Here is a 25,420-nt window from a genome sequence, read left to right on the forward strand (position 1 = left end):
AGGCCATTGTAACTTGTATATTAGTTCCTTGCTCTCCAACGGCTAATCTACCAAGACCCTTACATGGGATCTATGTGAGAATGTTCCCATATACAGTACAATGAAAATACTATGCATTATGTAGGTCACATTTTGGAAACTTGACTTTGCATCTTATTACATATGATTGTAATGGTACATTAAACGCATATGGAGTTTATGGTTTTCCATTCTAACTCCCCCAGTTCTCAAAAGTGATTATTTCCCTAATCTTTATACCATTATTATCTAATCATATATTTTAAGATATGGTTGTATATTTAGCCTTTTTCCCAATTGTATGAATAAAACTTTGTAACCACACTATATATTGTGTCCTAGAGTAAATTAGAATAGAAATCGTCCATCCTTTTTGAGTCATTTTCATTTAATTTCTCATGTTCCTGACACAAGACCAGATCTTTAGAGACTTTTGTTACTCTTGCCTGGTGCAGGAAGTTTAAGGTTGGAAGACCGTACATTGTACATCGTTAAAATTAATGAATTGTCCCATGATATCTACTATATCTTTATTTCCTTATACCTCTTGTTCTTGAGTTTCTGTGTCTATTATTTTGCTAAATTCTGGGTAGACATACAGTATATGATTTAATTTCTACATAAATCTAAAGTGGAGATACTGTTACTTACTATCTGCCATATAAAATGTGTCCTTAGCTGTGTAGTTACTGACAGAGAGAGAAGAAATGCAGTGCACTCCAATGGAAATAGACACATGCCACATTATAACATCGGGAATTATCTAATGCATCATAGCATTTGAAAACGACGAAAAAATACACAGATGACCTTGTCTTTTAACGGGACTGTCTCATATAAACTGTTCCTTTCAGACTAATAGAAATATCAATCCCAACGGAAATGAAGACATATCTCACCTTTAATCTGTAAAATGGTTATAAATCATCCAACATCAAAATACAGCTTATGTAAAAATGTCCATGGGTATATCTAAGGCATCCACAATCAGGATATATTTTCATCTGTATCAGGAGATGTGCAACAAAGGTGAATTTAATTTAATAGATTCCATTGGGGGAGATTTTCAGGTGTGAATACATTGAAAAATATTTTTGAAGCCCCAGCATAAATTTTCCAACACGCGTGACTGTGTTTATTAAAATGAACAAGGCAAAGCTCTTATCCTGTACTACATTCATCAACAGGGTGTATGCCCTATGGATAAATGTGGCGATGTGGTTCTGGTGCACCAGTATTCATAAATCCCCATGTCTTGGTTATTAGGGAAGACACCCATTGCTATTGAGGGAGGAGAGACCCTGCATGTATTACTACGGGAGTGTCGCTTACAAATCACCTGGTTTTGTATTACTGTTTGCTACGACCTGTTTTTTTTTTTTGTTTTTTTTCAATCCCCGTAAAAGAAAACTAATAATGGCTAATCAAGGAATTATATGTACCCCAAAATGCTACCATTAAAAAAATAATAACCTCATTCTGTTAAAAACAAGCTTCTTTGATGGAAAAATTAAAAAGCTATGGCTCTTGAAATGCAGCGATAAAATAAACAAAAAAAAAAAAACAAAAACTTTTTTAAGGCCCAAAATAGGCTGGACCATAAGGGGTTAATTGCATCATAAACTTTGTTGTTATTATAATCGATTTTTTGTCGGCCCAGAACATTCCCAATTTTGGGCCTATCTCCTGGCCACACGCCTCCCATAGAAGTCTATGGGGCTAAGTAAAGCACGGCTGTCACTTGGATGTGATCTGAGTGACGGCCATGCTTTCTGCCACTCGCTCTCTTCTCCTCCTCCTCACAGTGCCATGTGCATGTGAGGTGGAGAAGGAGATTTATTTTGCTCCCTGTAGGAGCGGAATCCATAATCCCCGTATATATATGGACAGTGAAGTTAGGGACTTCTCCTGGAGCGGAATCACTGGCCTATAGGCCGCTGTGGCCAGGGATTCCGCTTCAGAAACAGGGGACCGCTCCAGGTGAAGTCCGTGACGTCACTGTCCATATATTCACAGTAAAGTCAGGGACTTCTCCTGGAATGGCCCCCTACACTGGCACTATCTACAGGGAGGGGGTGTGTGCCATATACGGGGGGTGCCATCTACAGGGGGGGGCATCTACAGGGGTGATATGTACAAGGGGGTTGTGTGGTACCTAGAGGGGGGCTGTATAGCACTACCTAGAGGGGGACTGTGTGGCACTACCTACAGGGAGGCTGTGGCAGTATCTACATTATCTACAGAGGGCAGTGTGTGGCATTATCTACGGGGCGCTGTGGCAATATCTACAGGGTGCTGTGTGGCATTCTCTTCAGAGGGCATTGTGTAGCATTATCTACATGGGGGCTGTGGCAGTATCTACAGGGGCTGTGGGACATTATCTACAAAGGGCAGTGTTTGGCATTATCTACAGGGGCTATGCGGCATTATCTACAGAGGGAAGTGTGTGGCAAAAAAAATTGACAAATGAAATTCATCCGTTTTTAAAACGGACAGGGAAAAAAACTGATGTAAAACTGGTCAAAATCGACTTAAAAATGGAAACATGGCCTGGAACAGAAACGGAACGGATGCAAAATGGACGTTTTGATCAGCCAAAATTCGGACCCTGTCACGTGGGTCTATTCAAATGACAGGGTCCGAGTGACGGCCGATAAAATCGGCCGTTTTGGTCCGTTTTTCTCGGCCGTTTAGCATTTGCTTCTGTTCCGGGCCGTGTTTCCGTTTTTTAACAGCCGATTTTGACCTGTTTTGCATCTGTTTTTTCCCTGTCTGTTTTAAAAACGGATGAATTTCATTTGTAAATTTTTTGCCACACACTTCCCCCTGTAGATAATGCCACACACTGCCTTCTGTAGATACTGCCACAGCCCCCATGTAGATAGTGCCACACAGCCCCCTTTGTAGTTAGTGCCACACAGCCCCCTGTAGGTAATGCCACACAGACCCCTGTAAGTAATTCCACACAGCCCCCTGTAGGTAATGCCACACAGCCCTCCTGTAGGTAGTGCCACACAGCCCCCATGTAGGTAATGCCACACAGCCCCCTGTAGGTAATGCCACACAGCCCCCTGTAGGTAATGCCACACAGCCCCCTGTAGGTAATGCCACACAGCCCCCGGTAGGTAATGCCACACAGCCCCCCTGTAGGTATTTTTACACAGCACCCTTTTACATAGCACCCCCCATAGATGGTAACCCCCTACCTTTCTGTAGATAGCGCCACTGTAGGGGACCGTTCCAGGAGAAGTCCCTGACTTCAATGTCCATATATGGAGAGTGAAGTCAGGGACTTCTCCTGGAGCAGAAACACTGGCCACAGCGTCAGGGATTCCGCTGCAGAAGTCCCTGACGTCACTTTGTCCATATATGGACACTGCAGTCAGGGACTTCTCCTGGAGTGGAAACACCAGCAACAGCGCTGGGGATTGCGTTTCAGGAGTTGGGGACTGCACCAGGAGACGTCCCTGATGTGACTATCCATATATAGACAGTGAAGTTAGGGACTTCTCCTGGAGTGGAGTCCCCGGCCACAGCTTCGTCAACGCTGTGGCCGGGGATTCAGGATCCGCTTCTACAGGGAGCAAAAAAATACCCTCCTCCTCACATGCACTTCGCACTGTGAGGAGAAGAGATCGAACGAGTGGCAGAAAGCTCGGCCGCCACTCGGATCACATCCGAGTGACAGCCGTGCTTTACACGGTCCCATAGACTTCTATGGGAGCCATGTGGCCGAGAGAACGGCCAAAAATAGGGCATGCGCCATTTTTGACGGCAGGTTTACTGGGCCGTCAAAAAATCGGCCGTATGAATAGCCCCATTTGGGGTCTATTGTTCCTACTGCGGCCGTGTGACGGCCATTCAAAAAACGTCCGTCACACGGCCGGGAATCCGTAGTGTGGATAGGGCTTAGGCCTCGTGCACACTTCCGACACGGTTTTCACGGCCGTTTTTGACGGATCCGTGTGTCCGTTTTATCGGCCATGTGCACTCCGAGTTTCCGTTTCCGTGCGCCGAGCATGGTACTGTCCAGGGTGCTGAAAGAGTTAATGGGCTGCACTGATCGGCGGTAACTCTTTCAGCCCCCTTGACAGTACCATGCTCGGCGCTCCGAAAATAAAATTTTAATGTAATAAAAAAAAAAATCATACTTACTTTCCTCCTGTTCGGCCTCCAGCGATGACGTTTCATCCATGTCGCCGCTGCAGCCAATCACAGGCTATAGTGGCGGACACGCACGTCAGGATGACGTCAGAAGGCCGGCCTCCAGGGATGACGCTTCATCCTACGTGACCGCCTCTGCAGCCAATCACAGGCTGCCGCGTCGTTCTGGAAGGCTGGACTGGAGGAAGAAGAGGGACTCGTCACCAAGACAACGACCGGGTAAGTATGAACTGATTTTTATTTTATTTTTAATCAGCAGTCTCTTTTCTCTATCAGTGATTGATAGAGACAAGTGGCTGCCGATTAGTGTAATATTTCTGTTATGTTTTACTGCCTGCCCGGCGGTTGCTAGGAAACGGCTCCGTCACACACGGACGGCACACGGTTGCCTTCCGTGTGCCTTCAGTTTTTTTGACGGTCCCTTTGACTTGCATGGGCCTCACGGTCATGGAATCCCGGACCAAAGTAGGACATGCTCTACTTTGGATCGGAACGGAGCAACGGACCGTCAAAAAAACTGAAGTGTGCATGGCCCCATTGAAATGAATGGGTCAGTGTGCTAGCCGTCAGAAAAACGGCTAGCACCCTGAAGGAAAAAACTGAAGTGGGCATGGGGCCTTAAGGCTATATTCACACGACTGTGAAAAAAACTGTCCATTAACAACTGATCAACTGTATGGCCTTATTCACACGACAGTGAAAAAAAATGTCCATTTAAAACTGATCAACTGTCAGTTTTTCATGCCCATTTTGCATCAGTTTGTCTCTAAATTTTCATCCATTTCAAGTCCATCTGTCCGTTTTTAATGTCCGTTTGACATCCATTTTGCATCAGTTTTTCATGGCCGTTAAAAAAACTGATGAATTTCATTGGTCAGGCTTTTTTTGTCCCAACCCCCTGAAAACAACCAAAGGAAGGTCACATGTTCACCTAGACACTATTTACAGCCTCCCTGTAGATGATGCCACACGCCCCCTGTATATGATGCCACACGCCCCCTGTATATGATGCCACACGCCCCCTGTATATGATGCCACACGCCCCCTGTAGATGCCACACGCCTCCCTGTACATGCCACACGCCTCCCTGTAGATGATGCCACACGCCTCTCTGTAGATGATGCCACACGCCCCCTGTAGATGATGCCACACGCCTCCCTGTAGATGATGCCACACCAGCCTCCCTGTAGATCGTGCCACACCAGCCTCCCTGTAGATCGTGCCACACCAGCCTCCCTGTAGATCGTGCCACACCAGCCTCCCTGTAGATCGTGCCACACCAGCCTCCCTGTAGATCGTGCCACACCAGCCTCCCTGTAGATCGTGCCACACCAGCCTCCCTGTAGATCGTGCCACACCAGCCTCCCTGTAGATCGTGCCACACCAGCCTCCTTGAAGATGCCACACCAGCCTCCCTGTAGATGCCACACCAGCCTCCCTGTAGATGCCACACCAGCCTCCCTGTAGATGCCACACCAGCCTCCCTGTAGATGCCACACCAGCCTCCTTGTAGATGCCACACCAGCCTCCTTGTAGATGCCACACCAGCCTCCTTGTAGATGCCACACCAGCCTCCTTGTAGATGCCACACCAGCCTCCCTGTAGATGCCACACCAGCCTCCCTGTAGATGCCACACCAGCCTCCCTGTAGATGCCACACCAGCCTCCCTGTAGATGCCACACCAGCCTCCCTGTAGATGCCACACCAGCCTCCCTGTAGATGCCACACCAACCTGCCTGTAGATGCCACACCAACCTGCCTGTAGATGCCACACCAGCCTCCCTGTAGATGCCACACCAACCTGCCTGTAGATGCCACACCAGCCTGCCTGTAGATGCCACACCAGCCTGCCTGTAGATGCCACACCAGCCTCCCTGTAGATGCCACACCAGCCTGCCTATAGATCATGCAACATACTCACGAGAGCAGCGCCGTCTCTCCTCTTCTTCACTTGTGGTCACTCGTCTGCACGGGATCTGGCAAGGCAGCGCGACGGGGCGATGACGTCATCGAGGCGCCTTCAAACCCGAGTGACCACAGACGAGTGACCACACCTGAAGAAGCGCCGCAAACGTGAGTATGCCGATAGCCAGCAAGGGAACTAGTAGTTCCCTTGCCAATCCCCATGTAACAGATCCGTTTTTAACGGTTGTTACATGTATTGACAGCCGTTAAAAATGGATCCATTGACTTCTATGGGGGCCGTCAGGCCGGTAAAACGGCCAAAAATAGGACATGTCCTATTTTTTGACGGCCATTATTCACGGGCCGTTAAAAAAACGGCCGTGTGAATGCACCCATAGAATATCATTGTTCTGAAAACGGCCATGTGAAAGCCGTTAAAAGGACGGCCATCACATGGCCGTTTTTCACTGTCGTGTGAAAGAGGCCTAAGTTTTTCATGGCCGTTTTGCATCAGTGTGTCTCCAAATTTTCATCCTGTCCGTTTTTAATGGCCGTTTTGCATCAGTGTATCTCCAAATTTTAATCCTGTCCGTTTTTAATGGCCGTTTGACATCCCTTTTTCATGGCCGTTAAAAAAACTGATGAATTTAATTTGTCAGGCTTTTTTTTGAGCGAGACCCCTGAAAACACGCAAAGGAACGTCACATGTTCACCTAGACACTATTTTATCTGGCTTTCACAGCATAGAGACCTTTGTTGATTCCCTCGTTTTTCTGCATTGTTTTCAGGAGTATTTATAGCTATTTGTGGATTGCAATATGCACTGCTCCCTGTAGATAATGCCACAGACCTCCTGTATATGATGCCACACAGCTCCCCTGTATATGATGCCACACTGCCCTCCTAAAGATGATGCCACACAGCACCCCTGTAGATGATGCCACAAAGACCCCCTGTAGATGAAGCCACACCCCCCTGTAGATGATGCCACACACCTCCCTGTATATGATGCCACACAGCCCCCCTGTAGATGATGCCACAAAGTCCCCCTGTAGATGATGCCACACTGCCTCCATGTAGATGATGCCACACAGCCCCCTGTAGATGATGCCACAAAGACCCCCTGTAGATGATGCCACACAGACCCCTGTAGATGATGCCCCACCCCCTGTAGATGCCACACACCTCCCTGTATATGATGCCACACAGCCCCCTTTAGATGATGCCACAAAGATCACCTGTAGATGATGCCACACTGCCTCCCTGTAGATGATGATACACAACCTCCTTGTAGATATTGCCACAGCCCCCCCGTAGTAAATAATGCCACACACCGCCTTCTGTAGATAATGTAGATACTGCCACAGTCTCCCGGTAGGTAGTGCCACACAGTCCCCCTCTAGGTAGTGCTATACAGCCCCCTCTAGGTACCACACAACCCCCTTGTACATATCACCCCCGTCGATGTCCCCCCCGTAGATGGCACACCCCCCGTATATGGCACACCCCCCTCCCTGTAGATAGTGCCACTGTAGGGGACCACTCCAGGAGAAGTACCTGACTTTATTGTCCATATATGGACAGTAACATCATGGACTTCACCTGGAGCGGTCCCCTGCTTCTGAAGCGGAATCCCCGGCCACAACGGCCCATTGGCCAGTCATTCTGCTCCAGGAGAAGTCCCTGACTTCACTGTGCATGTATTGACAGTGACTTCATCTGGAGCGGAATCACTGGCCACAACTGTGTCAGGGACGGCTGTGATCGGGGATTCTGCTTCAGGAGCAGTACACATCCTCCATATAGATTATGCCAGACACCTCCCTGTATATGATGCCACATAGCTCCCCTGTAGATGATGCCACACAGCCTCCCTGTAGATGATGCCACACAGCCTCCCCGTATATGATGCCACACAGCATCCCTGTATATGATGCCACACAGCTCCCCTGTAGATGATGCCACACAGCCTCCCTGTAGATGATGCCACACAGACCCCCTGTATATGCCATGATGCCACACAGCCCTGATGTAGATGATGCCACACAGACCCCCTGTAGATGATGACACCCCCACCCTCCCTGTAGGAACATTCATTACAGTTGACCACTATGTACAATGCAGTGAGCGCAACAATACACTACATTTAACTTTCGGCTTCTTTGCATACTCACTGATGTGGTGCCGTCTCTCGTCTTCTTCAGGTGTGGTCTGTAGTCTGCACGGTCTCTGTGAAGGCGGCGCGATGACGTCATCGCATCGCCTTCGCAGAACCCGTGAAGACGAGAGGTCACACCTGAAGAGGACGGCGCTGCATCGGTGAGTATGCCAATGATAGCCTCAAGGGAACTAGTAGTTCCCTTGCCAATCCCCATGTCACAGATCCGTTTTTAACTAGAGTTACATGTTTGGACAGCCCTTAAAAATGGATCCATTGACTTTTAAGGGGGCCGTCTGGCTGTGACATGTCCTTTTATTTGGTGGCCATTATTCACGAGCCATTAAAAAAAACGACCGTGTGAATACACCCATAGAACATCATTGTTCTGAAAACGGCCGTGCGACAGCCGTTAAAAGGACGGCTGTCACACGGCCGTTTTTCACTGTCATGTGAATGTAGCCTAAGGTTAAATGTGAGTCAACCCAAGAAAAATAGACCCTGGGGCAAGTTATTGGCTCCAAAGTCGTCTCCAAATGGCTTTATTTTCTGTCAACCCTGATTGTATTTTTTTAAGAAAATTAGTATTCTGAATATTAATTGTGATATTCCCTATTTGTGTATATCATCAGTAAATTATTATTATTCCAGACAACAAGCTCAATCATTTTTTATTGGGTTTCTATCATACTTTCATACTGTATCATCATTTTGGGGGATCCTTAAACCACTTAATTTTTAACATACATTGTTAGAATTTTATTTATGGAACTGCATTGTCTGTATGAATAAAGATATAAATTTGATTGTCTAATTTTACAAAGACTCCGTATTGTTTCTTCCAAACACATGGAGTTTAATCGATTCTGTATACACTGGGTTTATTATTAAGGTAGTGACAAGTTCTCGGCTAGACGGAGGATTCTTACTTTGGGAATAAAACTGTTATTAGTATAGAGCACAAATACTTGTACAGATAAAGTAGGCAAACTATAGCCAAGGGTAAAGTTCGAAGATGTGTGTACAGTATATGTGCGCATAAAACATCCTCAAATTTCCGTAGATACAAACATAAATATTAAAGGCAGTATCCTTTCTCAGCTTGACTTGAAACTCTTGTGTTTTATATTGAAAATGTGATAGGAGATGGGAAAAGGGAGCCACCTGTGGCTCTGGGGCACCATGTTTGACATGCCTGCATTAAAAGCTGAATTCTATAAATATTCGATGAATGCTAAGAAAATGAAACTTTAGAATTGCCGTCTGACTGTTCCTGTCCTGCAGTAATGCTATTTACTAAGGATCTTATTGTTTTAAAGTGACATGAATTCTGTAAACTATAAACTAAACCATGTGGCTCAAAATTCTGTGCTGATTAATTTAATAATGTGTGATCATAGCTTCATTTTTCTGATACAGAGCTACAAATTTCCTGCTTCCCTTTACACAGCCATAATTAAATGATACAATGCCGGGAGCTGCCACTAGACAGAGCTTACAGTTTTATTATGGAGTTCAATGGAATTTGTACAAATCCGTAAATCCTTATGCAGTAAACGCCACCTGGTGGTGGCAGTGGGCAGCCAGAATCATATTATTTAACTTTATGACTATACAGTGGACTTGTATCAGAAGAACAGATCTCCAGCCCCTATAAAGATATATTAAAATAGTTGTCCAGTCATAAGAAATTGATGGCCTATCCTCAGGACAGCCCATCAACATCTGATTGGTAAGGGTCCGACTTCAGGCACCCCCACCAAACAGCTGTTTTGAAGGGGCCGCATCGCTCATGCAAGCACTCCTTCCCCTTCATTACTGTCATTACTCATACAGTGAATCTCTGACACACTTGTAGCGGCGGTTTACATTATTACAGCCTTCTCCACTTGAAATGAAGAAGGCCGTTACACTGTGAACCACCACTACAAGTGTGTTGGCGATTTACAGTACGAGCAGATAAGGAAAGAAGAGAAAGTAGCGTTTGTACGAGCGACGTGGCCCCTTCAGAATAGCTGATTGGTGGGGGTGCCGCTAGTCGAACCCCCACAAATCAGATGTTGATGGCCTATTTTGAGGTTAGGCCATCAAGTAAACATGACTTGACAACCCCTTTGAGAAATTAATTAGCAGTGAATTATTTAAAAAAAAACGAAATAATATTTAAAGAGAAACATTAACTTTAAGAGTATTTTCTACTTTAAACAACTCCTTTAAATATGTTATATTATGAAGTGTTCAGATTAGAACAGGAGACCTCCATTCCTATCATTATCTATCAGCTGTTAATGCATAGAAATGCCTTCAGGGTGCTTAGTATCCATTTTCATCTATTTATCATGTATTGATACTCTTTTATTTTTTTGACATGTTCAATTTCTCCTCAACTCATTCTATTCAATGCAGTACCGCCCTACCTTCTTGATGCCAGCTTTGCCTCATATACGCTCCACATTTTCTTGAATTCTTAGAAAACTGGGAACGGTTGGTATGCCCATATATCACACATGTAATCACGCTTGACTTCTCTCATTCATTTTCATGGACCGTTTATAGATGACATTATATAATCAGTGTGGGAGCATGTTAGGTTTCATGAACTCCCAAGTGAAATTCAGCCACACAGGTAAACCAAGGATAAAGTAACAATTTTATTACATATTAAACGGGTATTACAGTTTCAGCAAATGAAGTTTATTCATTGTATAATTAAAAGTTATTTTCTTATATGCTTTCTGTACTAATTATTTATGGTTTTCAATATCTCTGCATGTAGGCATCGAATGGCAAAAGGTCCCATTACTTCTGGTGGATAAAAATTTGCCCTAGGCATGTGGTGGAATGCTAGATTTTCCGTAATAGCATAACTATATAGAGATAAGCCAATTTTCCGTTTATTATAGTTAAAATAAAACACTATTAACAATTTAATATAATAACTAGAATACATATGGAAACCGCTGTGAATGTGCCACAGAGGTGTGTCTCAATATATTTTTTTAAAGCAGAGAAATGTGCAATGTGGACTCCATTAATAGTTAATAGACCAAAGACTACTATCTTCTTAGTCTTACATATCACACAATTCAGGTTTCCTGGACGGCTGGATATGGCAGAGTGCCTTCAAAAACATTCAGGATTTTCTCACACGTTGTGTATCTTAAAATAGAGAAACCTCGTAATAGCAAATTTAGGGAGTGATTTATAATACCTAGCGGGAGATTTATTAATACTGTAGTACTGTGAGTATTTTACCAGTATCTCTCCCCTTGCGCAGTATGTGCCAATTCATTACCAGAATGAACGCCCCGAATATACCATAGGATAAAAATGTCAGGTTGGACATGGTGGTGTTTGTTTTTTTCGCTATTTTTCTATTTAGAAAAGTGGTGGGAAACGTTGACTAATGAGTTGCGCTCGGCTTGACTCTTAAGCCCGGCTCATTTTTTTATGGCGTTTATTCCAGAAAACTGGCATGAATACATTGCAAATCTGCCCCTTGTTGTCCGTAATATCCAAAAGCCCAAGTGTAAATATCATAGAGGAGATTTATCAAAGTTGGTGCAAAGTAAAGGTGAAGCATTCGCCCATAGCAACTAATCATATTGCAGCTTTCATTTAAGATGAAAGATAAGAGATGAAATCTGATGGATTAGTATTGGTTTCTTTGCACCAGTTTTGATAAATCTCCCCCTTGTGTTTTCTGACATGTTTTCATTACTTTCTAACACATTTTCCTATCAGATTGCAGTAAAATCAGTGAGGGAAAATAATGTAAAATGACAGCTAACATTGGGAAGTTTATCCAGCTAAATGGAATCCAATATATTTGCCTTAAGTGACTTGTAGACACATCACATCGTAATGATATGTTATAGGATGTGAGGATTTTATATTACGTATAGTCATTCTCATGCATTTCATATTGTAAGACCTTGGAAGAGAAGTGTGTGATCTCATCCCTGTGCCGTTTAGCTGGTTAGTGGAGCTATGTTATTCTTATGCTTTCTTAGGCTTACATCCTTTTAACGTTTAGTACTGTGTTTTAGTTTCCATGCGTCACAGCCTCTTATAAAATTTTGTGGAATATATTTGGCTGCAAGACAACTTTGGGTGGGTCCTCTTGTGTTATAAACTGGTAGGACTCCGTGTCATAATCCATAAGGCTTGCCATGAGACTGACGACTGTGCTCTAAATCCCATCCCAGTTGCCAAGTAGTTGAAGAAAATACTGCATAAGCTTTGCTTTGAGGTACTGAGAAAACGTTAGCCGCATCTATGGTCGAGTCAATGTGCCTTGATAAGCATTAACAGTATTACCGTCCCTTATGCGCAGCCTTAGTTACACGTGAATGTCCCCAGAGGTCTTTTATCAGCTCTTGAGACATATTATGTAAAACAAAAAAAACTAAGGTATACAAAAATTATTAATAAAAAAACCCCAAACATATTATAAAAATCATACAAATGACAGGAAAAGAACACAAAACACACACTGCCATCCCAAACCATAAATTTGCCCAAACCATGGGCAAACATGTTTTTTAGTACTGCTGTCTTGAATTACTATGGTCATTTTTCTTGATCTAACCAGAGGTTGTATGTTCTCCCTGGGTTTCTTCAGAGTGCTCTGGTTTCCTCACACACTTTAGAAACCTGCTAAGGTTAATTGATTTCCTAAGAAAGTAGCCCTAGAGATTGTTATTGAGCATCCTGTGGGTTGGTAAATTAAATTGTGAGTACTACGAGGGTTATAAAATGATGTGAGTTCATTATCTGTACAATACTGTGGCGTAAGACAGTACTGTACAGATAATAATGATGATAATAATACTAGATATATTAAAGATACATTAAGGGGTACATTTATTAAGACTGGTTTTTCATACTCAAGTCTGAATCGAATGAAAAGTAAACTCCGCCATACTTTCTCCCCACATCCCCCATAAAATAAAATAAAAACACATACTTACCTCACCGCTCCACTTCTTTCACTCCGGGTCCCCTCAGCATGGTGCCTGGCACATACAAGGTCATCAGTGCTGCATCACATACAACGTCTTGACGCTGCCTGGCATCAGTACGTTGTATGAGGCACGCTGGAGTGATGAGGGTGCTGGAGGGAAGAAGAGGAGCAGAGAGGTGAGAATATATATATATTTTTTAAATGTAACTGTTCATTGGGGTGGCGAAGGTTAGTCTACATCAGGAAACCGGCGGAGAAAGGTTGATAAATTAGCCCCTTTGTTTCTAATATAGTGAATTACATTTAATTTCCACCTTGAATAAAGATATCCAAGTATTCATGTGATGCTTAGCAGAACTAAATATAACTAGATGTAGTAGTTATATTTAATAGCAAGTACAGCACAGCATTCAGTCTTGGTCTTCCGCCACACAATGATGTTCAGAGCAGATGGCCTGAGGGATTTTAACCTATTAACTGTCTTGTTTAAAAATTAAGGCAACTAATGTCAGTGTTTCCTCACTCATATACCTACTGAATAATCAGTCTACTAAAAGAACAGGTCCCAGCCTGAATAGTGACTATTCGGAGATAAATCTTGCATAAACTAGGATTCATATAGGGGTCTCCAACAAGTTTCTTAGTGCAATTGTCATCTGACGACAGGGAAAAGTAGTGACTGGAAAAAGTTGTGGCCGCCTTCACACCTACCCTGTAGCAGCCACAAGCTAGACTACAGCCCTGCTTACTATGGCGGATGCCGAAACACACACTAACCGCTTTGGGCCTCATTCATACTACCACTACTATTATATACTACCACAATTTACCAGTAGAGTGCTGACCATTGCTTTTTTTTCTTCTTCTTAAGCAGAATTCATTCTGCCATACAAGTCCCCTGTATTCTGATTGATTTGCAGCGTAACAGTGGGGTATTTGTTTACATTGCTACTTCACACCTCTATAATATGATCGCTGCCACATGTAAGGGTAGTGATTTTAATAAAAAAATAATAACAATAACTATTATAGTTTTCTATAATTATCATTGTTTTGTGCATTTATAAGAACATTTAACAAAACCTTTAAAAATGTATTCCTATTTATTTGTCCTTTTTTTCATGAATGCTGGAAACCCTCATATATTCAAGTGGTGTGTATATAAGCAATTGAGTGGGTATATGAGTGTCCTTATTAATTAGTTTATTTGCTTACAAGGGTAAACACATTGTATACGTAATTATCTTCCAGACAGTGACTATAAGGGTATGTGCACACACACTAATTACGTCCGTAATTGACGGACGTATTTCGGGCGCAAGTCCCGGACCGAACACACTGCAGGGAGCCGGGCTCCTAGCATCATGCTTATGTACGATGCTAGGAGTCCCTGCCTCGCTGCAGGACAACTGTCCCGTAGTGTAATCATGTTTTCAGTACGGGACAGTTGTCCTGCAGCGAGGCAGGGACTCCTAGCATCGTACATAAGTATGATGCTAGGAGCCCGGCTCCCTGCACTGTGTTCGGTCCGGGACTTGCGGCCGAAATACGTCCGTCAATTACGGACGTAATTAGTGTGTGTGCACATACCCTTAGGAAGACAATAACACAGCTTTAGGTTATTACATCCTACATAAAAACAGAAAAGCAGATTTAAACTAAAAAAGAAATTGGGACTCCTCATACTTGTCGGAATCAATAGCTTTTCACATCAAGTACAGACGTTTTTTAAATTAGCACACAAAACGAGTTGTGTTTTCTCAGCAATGTCAATAATAAACCCATCACAAGCTTTTTACACATAATCAGTCACAACCTGCAGCCTGTTGGCAAAGTACTGCAGAGGAACTAGATGAATTCTACCCAAGGAGAATGATCTTTCTGGGTCAGTCGGAGAGCTCATCATATATGAGGTGTTGAGGGGGGTGATACAAAACTATACATTGAGGCTTTTTATCTGTAGCACTCCAGATTTATTTCTGTACAGTGCTAATGAAGTGTTTTCTTGTTATATATTTATGTTTTAGTTTGTTTTTCTGATTTTGTACAAATTTTTGCAAATTTATTACTACAAGGCAGTAACGCTCTTGTATCAATTTTATAAAAAACAAATGGTGCAAGCACACTAGGAAATGTGGCGTTCCAAACATCGACAAGGCTAAGCAGTCATGAAATTGAAGCATATGTATTGTTTTATTGGGGCACTTACAGATGTAGCAGAGCTGAGTTTGTCATTTGCTGCAACTCATCATTATACCACAATGTGATAGGACTCTAAGTAAGCCCTCAAAATGTCAGCAAAATTGTACATCCTTTATTTTACAATGTCAAAGAATATATATACTGTATATACATATCCGGTGCAGATTTTATTTTATTTTATTTCAAATTATTACTGAATTTATTTAGGAAACAAAGTTACCCAACTCCCTTATTATCCATGTGAAAAAGTAAAATTAAAATAATGTCGTCTCACCATGATGACCCCTTTTTTCTTTTTACAATTTTTTCCTTTATGGTTTTGAGAAGTAGAAAATTAATATCATACGAAAGTGCAGTATAGAATCTCCCCAAAAATTCTAATAAATATTTCTACTTTCCACCCCTATACCAAGAGAACTTACGGATACCCTTATAGATATTAGTCCACTGTTTTGTGGATAACCCTGTTGCACAAAAAAAACACCCAATATGGACACAAAACAGTCAGCAATACACAATATAATTAAAAATACACACAAAGTGGTTTACTGTGAACCTGCCCACACAATATCATATAAATCTCTTAACTATGTATCAAAAAGTATCCATATACATTGCATGGGGTATGTGTCAACAAAATTACCCAAATGGTAAATAAAAAATATTGTGTTTAACAAAAAACACCAAAGAACAACAATAATATCATGTATTTCCTTTAGCACACATACTGACAACTGCCATGGAAAATGATTGATGAGTTATGGTATGTGGCCGGTATTACTGTAAGGCTGGGTTCACACGTGGCGGAATTTCACTTGAATTCCGCTGCGGACACTCCGCAGTGTTAATCCGCAGCGGAGCCGTTTCTCCATTGACTTCCACTTAAATTTAGAAGTGTTTGTTTAGACGATGCGTAAAATTCCGCTGCGGAGCATAGGCTGCGGAGCGGAATTTGGTGTCCGCAGCATGCTCTGTCTGTTGCGGAGCAGTGGCGGACTGGTTGCGGACTCATGGCAGAATTTCTCCATTGACTTCAATGGAGATTCTAAACTCCGCAATGAAGTCCGCAGCTGTCATGCACATGTTATGTGTGCTGCGGATGCGTCTTGCTTTTTTATCATGACATTTCTTCATTCTGGCTGGACCTATGTATTTCTAGGTCTACAGCCAGACTGAGGAAGTCAATGGGGCTCCCGCAATTACGGGAGCGTTGCTAGGAGACGTCAGTAAATAGTCACTGTCCAGGGTGCTGAAAGAGTTAAGCGATCGGCAGTAACTGTTTCTGCACCCTGGATAGTGACTACCGATCCCAATATACAGCAACCTGTAGAAAAATAGAAGTTCAAACTTACCGAGAACTCCCTGCTTCTGTCTCCAGTCCGGCCTCCCAGGATGACGTTTCAGTCTAAGTGACGGCTGCAGCCAATCACAGGCCAATCACAGGCTGCAGCGGTCACATGGACTGCCGCGTCATCCAGGGAGGTAGGGCTGGATGCCGAAAGAGGGACGCGTCACCAAGACAACGGCCGGTAAGTATGAAATTCGTTTACTTTCACTAGGGAAAGTGCTGTCCCTTCTCTCTATCCTGCACTGATAGGGAGAAGGGAAGCACTTTTCCCGCAGTCCGCAGCAGCTAGTCCGCATCAATTTACTGCACATTTTGGGCAGATCCGCAGCCGTAATCCGCAACCCGGATTAGGTGCGGCATTGATGCGGACAGTTGCGGAGGAAATCCGCCACGTGGGGGCATGCCCTAAGATATACCACCATAATGGGCATCAAATAGAAGCATCACTGACGCGTGTTTTGACATCAGGCAATCTTTGTTAAAAAAACAACTGGATATTTATATGTACTCAATCCAATCAAATCTGTACTTATTTAATGTTTATTATACACTATCTGATGGAGAATAATCTCACATGTATATTGCTCCTAACTGGGCCCGGAATATACGCCCATGTGACCACATGATGTGACATGCCTCATATATATGAATTGAACATGTTTTATTCTTATATGGTAATAATAATATTTTAAAAATGTAATATCGTTCTCTATCAGTGTATTCTATTATTCTATAATAACGAATGCCTATTAGTTCTAAAACATTTTTACCTGATAGTGTGAGGAAACATCATTTCGATCTGCATCTGCCATACAACCTACCTCCCCAAATGCTTTACCTTCTCCTTTTCTCAAGACTTCCTTCACATACACACTTCTTTTGTGGCTGGTTTTGTTTGGTTTGTAAAAAAACACAATGAATTTTAGACTTTTTTTTGTTGTGTGGCCTTCTTTGTAGTCACACATTTTTGACAAGCGTATTTCTAAAAAAGAACACGCCAATTCTGCCCCTTTCTGCAATTTGGTAAAAAGCCCTGCTGAACCAAAAAACAGGAGATGAAAGAAAAAACGGCAACAAAATAGCTTATTATTTGTAGCGTGTTCAATATTTCCCTATCGTCATGTAGCAAACATCTGGCCGGTGTTTTTTTTGCCAAAAGATGCCACAAAAAAATGTGGATTTTTTCCTAAAAGTGCTTTGTGTGAAGGCACCCTAAAAGTCCTTTTGTATACTTAAATTATACTACAATCCTGTGAGTTGTTGACAATTGTAACACTGAATATCTGTAACCAATCTGAATTCATTCTTTTCTTATCCCGCACCTCCTACCGGTAGTATCACTGGAGTCAATATATGTGGTTTGTTTTTTTTAAATCACACATATCAGAGAATTAAGCTTCATTTTTTCTAACTTGTGACACTCAGATCAGATTCATGTGTCTGATGTACAATGTGATCTGTGTTGGCACTTCCAGAAACGTTTCATACATATAAAGTCTTCTAGTCCTTATGGCAACATAAAAATCTTCATTGCCCTGGCAAACTTCTTGACATTTCACAAGAGTAACGTTTTCACAATGTCTTTGTCATTAAAAATGGCCCATTACTAGGGGGTTATTATGTTTCAAGATTAAAGGTACTTTTACACGGCCCGACCAGGGCTGTATAAACGAGCACCGATCAACAAAGACAGCTCATTGATCTGCACTCGTTTGCTCATTTCAAAATGAGCTATGTATGGGAAGGAGCACTCGTTACTCTGATCGCTCATCCCCATACATTTCTATCATGTCGGCAGCGCGTCTCTCTGTTTAAATAGATGGATGTGCTGCCGAGAACGATAATATTTTGCACTTTTAAAACGATACGATCAGCTGATGACAAGCGTTTGCTCGTTCATCTGCTGATCGTTCCCCTGTTAACACAGGGCAATTATCGAGAACGAGCGTCCTATGAATACCCGTCTGCCCGATAATTGACCAGTGTACAAGGGCCTTTACATGAGCTCCTGAGGACATCCCTGTAAAATACTCATGAGCTTAATGCACTTCTAGTCTCTATGGTATTCACAATAGTTTTTAGTTTAGTTATTTTTTGAGGTGGCACTTGGATATACCTTGTTTAATTTTACTCTTTATTACTGCTGCAAAGATGTAAATATTTTTCTTCTTCTAGCGTAGCCCTGGTCTTGTATATAGAATAAAGCTATGTTCATACTGCATTTGCAGTATATATTCAACATACAGTGTATGGCCGGATATGTTCCGGCATCCGTAGATTTCTACGGACCAGATGTATGTCAAAAGATTGTCCTTTTGGTATACATCTGGGTGGTGTAGTCGACGCCGCATTTTCGACTGCCACACAGTTTGCTTCTTTCTGTTTTTCACAATGGGAGTCAATGGTAGGCTCTTATACAGTATTCATAATATATACAGTTGCATATGTCCAGACTATGTGTCCTGTGTATACATTAGGAGTGTGCGGTGAATGGAGCCTATCTCTGCTTGGACATCCTCTCACATGTCCACCACTCATAAGTACATGTCCATAACTGGAGCTCATGTGACAAGTAATCCATGCTAGGAAGGGTTATCTTTTCTATTTACACTGTATATTACAAAGTGTAATCTTCTGCAATATTGAGCTACAAGTACAGAACCCCACCATGCAGCCTGTAAATGAAAAGCTGTTTCATTTGTTTCATTTGTTTGTCTCCATACAGAGTTGGTGTCGATCCAGACCAAGACTTGAACGATCGACCTGCAAATCAAGTAAGCCTCTAGGGTGGTGATAGGGTGGTAAGACTTTGACTTACAGCCTTCTATGCTTTATTGAAATACTTGATGGGCACTGTCAGATTTTATTCCCCCTGAAAAGACCAGCTTTTTGATCATCCTTAGAAGCCAGTGCTATCTTTAGAAAAGTCAAGATACTATTAAACTATATATGTTATATTTATGATTGATAAATTAAAGGTGTTGCCCATTTTAGACAACCGCTTGTATAATGCCCTATTAGGACAAGTTGTGGTAATAGAAGTGGGGGGTGTCCGCTGATCAGGATCTCCCTCTATTAACCAGACCTAAGAACCAATTCAATGGTTGCTTTTTAATCCTTAATTTTCCTTATAGAGAACATGAGCATTTACAAAGAAGTTACGCTGAGATCGGCTTTACTCTGTGGGGCCTACAATATGAAAAGAAGTTGTCCAGTTTGGGCATTTCTGGGGCTTAGTTTTTTTTATATAGCTCATATCGCAGATTATCATTAGAATAATGAAAGATTCTAACTGCTGCGGGGAACGAGTATCCAAAGCAAGATTTATTTTATAAACTTTTCCCCAACATCCATTCTTTTAGAAGTTGCTGTAGAACTATGAATTGTACTGCAGACTAATTATAAAGAGCACCGGGCTGCGTTCCTATTCTGTCCTCTTTAACCCCAGTGCATTAAAAACGCTTCTTAGCTACAGCAACTTTCACAAGGCTGTATTGAAATCCAGCAAACAGTTCATGACTGCTGCTTCTAATGAATGCAGGAAATTCTTTGATGTCTCTCTAGCTGCGGAAATCAGAACCATATCGTTGTGTTTAAAAATGTGAAGTAGCCGTTCTGCATTCATGTTACCCATTGTGGAGAAAAAGGTTAGGTACAAAATGCTTTGCATTTAATGAATACACAATACATAGTGGGGATATACATGTATAAGCTACTTCTATCTCTGTTGATGTTGCTGTTTATAAATAGTTACACATATTTAAAGGGAAAGTACATTTTATTATGAAAGCTGATGCCAATTTCATGTAGCTTTTAAGATCAATCTGTTATTGTCTTATACTTTTAAAGATTTTACATCACCTATAATTACAAATTTATTTTCCATGGCTAGTTGATACTAAAAATGTTATAACATTCAATACAAGCAGCCAATTATGGTAACAAAACACATTGGCTGTATAGTCTGGATCATCCTCTATACCAGTAGTCTGGATTGCTTACTATTATGGCAGTGTCGCTGATTAGTCTTGACCCCTATAATAACAGGCTAGCTATGTATCATGTCCTACAACAGCAGTCTGACTTTATAGTCTGGATCATCATTTTTTACAGCAGTCTGGCTGTGGAGTCTGGACCTCTCTCTATAATAACAGTCTGGCTATGTAGTCTGGATTATATCCTACAACAGCAGTCTGACTTTATAGTCTGGATCATCCTCTAATATTGCAGTCTGGATCATCCTCTAATATAGCAGTCTGGCTGTGCAGTCTGGACCTCTATAATAACGGTCTGGCTATGTAGTCTCGACCTCTCTCTATAATAACTGTCCGGCTTTGTAGTCTGGAGTAAAGGGGTTTTACTATCAGTGACATTTATGACATATCCACAGGATATGTCATAACTGTCAGATAGATGCAGGTCCCATCTCTGAACCCTGTTCTACAGCTCTGTGTTCCCGCTGAAGCATGTGATTTCTGACCATGATAGATGGACATAACAGCCTTTTTATAGTCCAGGGTGATCTGGGGATAATTGGTAACAGTTTGCATGTGCGCACGCTGGCCCTTTTAAGCCTTGGAACTAGCGAGCACACCCCAGGAGACATTTCAGAACACAATGGCCACGAGTGATGGCATCTCCGATGAGGGGGATGCTGGCTAGAAGACAGAGGTCTGTGGTCGCGGCCATCGGGAGGGGAGTGAAGGCAGCAGTCCGCAACTGTAGCCATTAAAATGGGGCCAGTGGAACAGGTAAGACTGTGTGGTTGGAGAACTCAAAGAATGTTTCTTAAAGTACTGTACACATATTTGATATCCTTATAAACATTACAAACTACTGAAGAAAGGGTGTTATTTTTATTTGCTAAGAGAAAAATGGTCAATTTATCAGAGAGGCATATATGGCAATGATATCTGACAGCGAAAAGGGTTAAAGGCCCTCAATTTAATTCATATATGAGCAGCACTAATCTAGTATTATTTCTCATTACATAAACATGAAACTCACACTATATAAATTAAGTGGAGCAGTCATGAGTTTCCTGGCACAAAGAACACAAATGTTATCCCTTTTCCTTTTCCAAGAATTATTTTAATGACTTAATAAGGTTTACCCTTAGAGATGAAATAATAAAACAATTTAATGCACTTATTATAAGCATCCTCGTGGTTACCACTTATTTGAAAAACTTAAAAGACTATGTTCACCTTAAATAGCTCTATATATATATATATATATATATATATATGTTTGTGTGTGTGTGTGTGTGTGTATGTATATATATATATATATATATATATATATATATACAATTGTGCATCAATGTGATTGGTACAACTTCCTAAATACATTTTTTCAAAAATTATTTTAACTTTTTGAGATACAGCTGCTCTGTATACTGTATACAAAGCAGCTGTATTGTGCGCTAAGACCTGAATCCGTCTGGTCAGCGGCACTGTGTGGGTCCTGTGTGACATACTGGATCCACCTGTAATCTATCACATCTAAGTTATAAACTTAGATGTGATCAGTAACAGCTTGAGTCTGTGTTTCGGAGACATGCGGTACCTGCTGACTCTGGACCCGTCAGTGCCGTTGACCTGGTGGTTACAGAATTCATATACAAGATACAGCTGCTCTGTACACAGAATACAATAAAGCTGTATATCAAAAAGTAACAAGAATATTTTTTACTTTTTAAGAAGTATTAAAAAAAAGATAATGCTTTCAAAGGTGTAGATAGCCTTTAATTACAAAGTTATTGGATTAAATACACAGTGTTTCAGACGCGTTTTTTTTTTTACCCTATGCCTTTCTCTTAATAACTTGACCAACCATTCCTCTAAAACTATGCCTAGATATAACCTCAGAACAATTCCGTGACCTCAGCCTGAATGCCAAGAGCTAGTAACACTGAGTTTATCCAAAAAGAAATGCTTACATCTTCTACACAGTGTTGTCACATTGCAACGTTCCCTACTGCTGTGCTCATGTAGAAGCCCTGAATCCTGGACTGTTGTTTGTCATGGATTTCATTTGTAAATATATATTAAAGGTCCATTAAAAGGGTCTTCAAGAACTTGACATTTACTACTTTTTGTTCCAGCTAAAGCTTTGTAATGTATATTCCTTTGCTATTTGTTCACCAAGGTGTCACAAAAATGGTCCCTGAAATCTCATCTTGCAATATACTATAATAGGGTGCCAAGTACACCTTTTGTACCGTCTGGACTCCTTTAATTCAAGTAAAAGATCCTCCATTGTTTTTTTCCACTCAATAGCCAAATTCGGTAAGCAATGTGTCTGGCCAAGAAAGTAAAAGTATTTGTGCTCACTGGATCCTTGTAGCGTTGAAGTAAAACTGAGACCATATATCTGAGGTTGCATGGATTCCTTGTTGGCTCCAAGGGACTGTGACTGAGTTGCAATTCCAGGTCCAGTTCGGATGTGTACGGCGCTAAGCCAGGTGTCACGATGCGGGGTGTGGACCCACTAGACCGTGCCGCGTAGCGGGATGGCAGCTGGCCAAACAGGTATAGTGCAGAGTCTATAGTCCAGAAAGGGTGCCTGTGGCAACTCGGACAGTAGCAAGGCAGGCTCGGCTGGAACCAGGCAGCAGGTAGACGTCAGGCGTGGAGTTGCAGAACACGACAACAGCTTCAGCACGGCACTTGACCAGGACAGCACAGGATACGGGATACAGGATACACTTGGGAACTGGAAGACACTATGAGACCATTTGCAAGACAAACTTTGGGTAACGAACAACGCTCAGGCAAAGAACAAGAGGGCAGAGCCCTTTTTATAGTCCAGTAGCATTCTGGGCTTGATGCAGGCTTCCTGCACTTATGCACGCACTGGTCCTGTAAGACAGTGCACGCGCGGGAGTGGGCGCCCTCCGGAGACGTCTAGATTCCAGGAAGTGAGTGCCGGCGCCTCACAGGAGGACGACGCTGCAGGGAACTCACATGTTCATGGCCGCGGCCGTCGAGGGGTAAGTCAGAATGACGGGCCGCGGCCATAGACGTTACAGTATCCCCCCTTTTACACCCCCTCTTCTTGGGACCAGAGCGGGAGAGAAACTTCCTCGCGAGGACAGAGGCATCGATGTTCTTCTCTGGCTCCCAAGACCTCTCTTCTGGACCGAATCCCTTCCAATCCACCAAATAAAACGTCCTTCCTCCTACATTCTTGGTGGCCAGAATCTCCCTTACTTCGAAAGTCTCTGACGATCCGCCAGGGACCACTGCGGAACTAGGAGTCCTGGAGCTCGTGAGTCGTGGTTCAGGACCACGGGCTTCAGCAAGGAGACATGGAAGGAGTTAGGGATCTTGAGGGTAGGAGGCAGCCGCAGCTTGTAAGACACCGGGTTAATCTGTAGCAGGATCTCGTAGGGTCGAAGGAACCTAGGAGCAAATTTGCAGGACGGCACCCTCAGCCGGATATTCTTTGAAGACAACCAGACCTTAGTACCTGGAAGAAACTGAGGAGGATCCCGTCTTCTAGTATCTGCCTTTCTCTTCATTCTGTCCACCGCCAGCAGGATAAAAGATTGGGTCTGTTGCCATATCTGCTGCAGGTACCTGGGACATAGTAGAGACAGGAAGAGGTATTCGAAGGTGTTGGCCGTAGACGATGAAGAACGGACTGGAGGTGGTGGAATCTGCCCACGGGAGCAGCTGCACCCAGTCATCATGCCGTCTGGAAACAAAGTGACGCAGATAGTTCTCCATAATCTGGTTAACCCTCTCGACTTGCCCATTGGATTGGGGATGATAGGCCGAAGAGAAGTCCAACTTTACACCAAGAAGACCGCAGAGTGCTCTCCAAAACTTTGAGGTGAACTGGACCCCTCGATCCGAGAGAATATGCAGAGGCAAGACGTGCAGACGGAAGATGTTTTCAATGAAGAGGTTGGCCAATCGCGCAGCAGAAGGCAGACCAGTCAAGGGAACAAAATGAGCCATTTTAGAAAATCGATCCACCACCACCCAGATCACACTGCAACCCGCAGAGAGAGGGAGATCCGTGACAAAGTCCATTGCGACATGCTGCCAGGGAGCAACGGGCAGCGGCTGGAGCAGACCAGCCGGTCTGGAGTGGGCAACTTTATCTGCTGCGCATACTGTACGTGAGGAGACAAAGTCCATGACGTCTTTGGGCAGCGTGGGCCACCAGAACTGACGGATGATTAGCTCTTGGGTATTACGAGCACCCGCGTGACCTGCCAGCTTGGAACTGTGACCCCAGTGGAGGATTCTTCCTCTGTCTACCAGACGTACAAAAGTCCTTCCCGGAGGCATGTTTCTAACTTGGAGAGGGTTCACAGAGAAGATGCAGGAAGGATCCATAATATTCTCTGGGGACTCCACAGTGTCCTCTATTTCAAATGACCTAGACAAGGCATTGGCCCTCACATTCTTGTCGGCAGGATGGTAGTGGAGTTCGAACCGGAACCGATCAAAGAACAACGACCACCTGGCTCGATGAGGATTCAACCGCTGAGCCGTCTGTAGATAGGTCAGGTTCTTGTGATCCGTGAAGACCAAGATAGGATGAGCTGCGCCTTCCAGTAGCTGTCTCCACTCCTGCAGAGCCAGCTTGATGGCCAGTAATTCCCGACCCCCAATCGAGTAGTTGCGCTCTGCGGAAGAAAAC

The 25,420-nt window shown here is 42.9% G+C and overlaps 1 protein-coding gene across 1 annotated transcript in view; it reads left to right on the forward strand.

Moving 5' to 3' along the window:
• SLC9A9 (solute carrier family 9 member A9) overlaps positions 1-25,420 on the forward strand; it is an 885,771-nt gene that overhangs the window by 677,571 nt on the left and 182,780 nt on the right. Inside the window, exon 13 of the mRNA XM_075861458.1 lies at positions 19,488-19,536. Coding sequence (XP_075717573.1) covers positions 19,488-19,536 — 49 coding nt within the window. The remainder of the gene's footprint in view (positions 1-19,487; positions 19,537-25,420) is intronic.

This window comes from Rhinoderma darwinii, chromosome 4 (assembly GCF_050947455.1).
Source record: "Rhinoderma darwinii isolate aRhiDar2 chromosome 4, aRhiDar2.hap1, whole genome shotgun sequence".
In the NCBI taxonomy this organism is placed as follows: domain Eukaryota; kingdom Metazoa; phylum Chordata; class Amphibia; order Anura; family Rhinodermatidae; genus Rhinoderma; species Rhinoderma darwinii.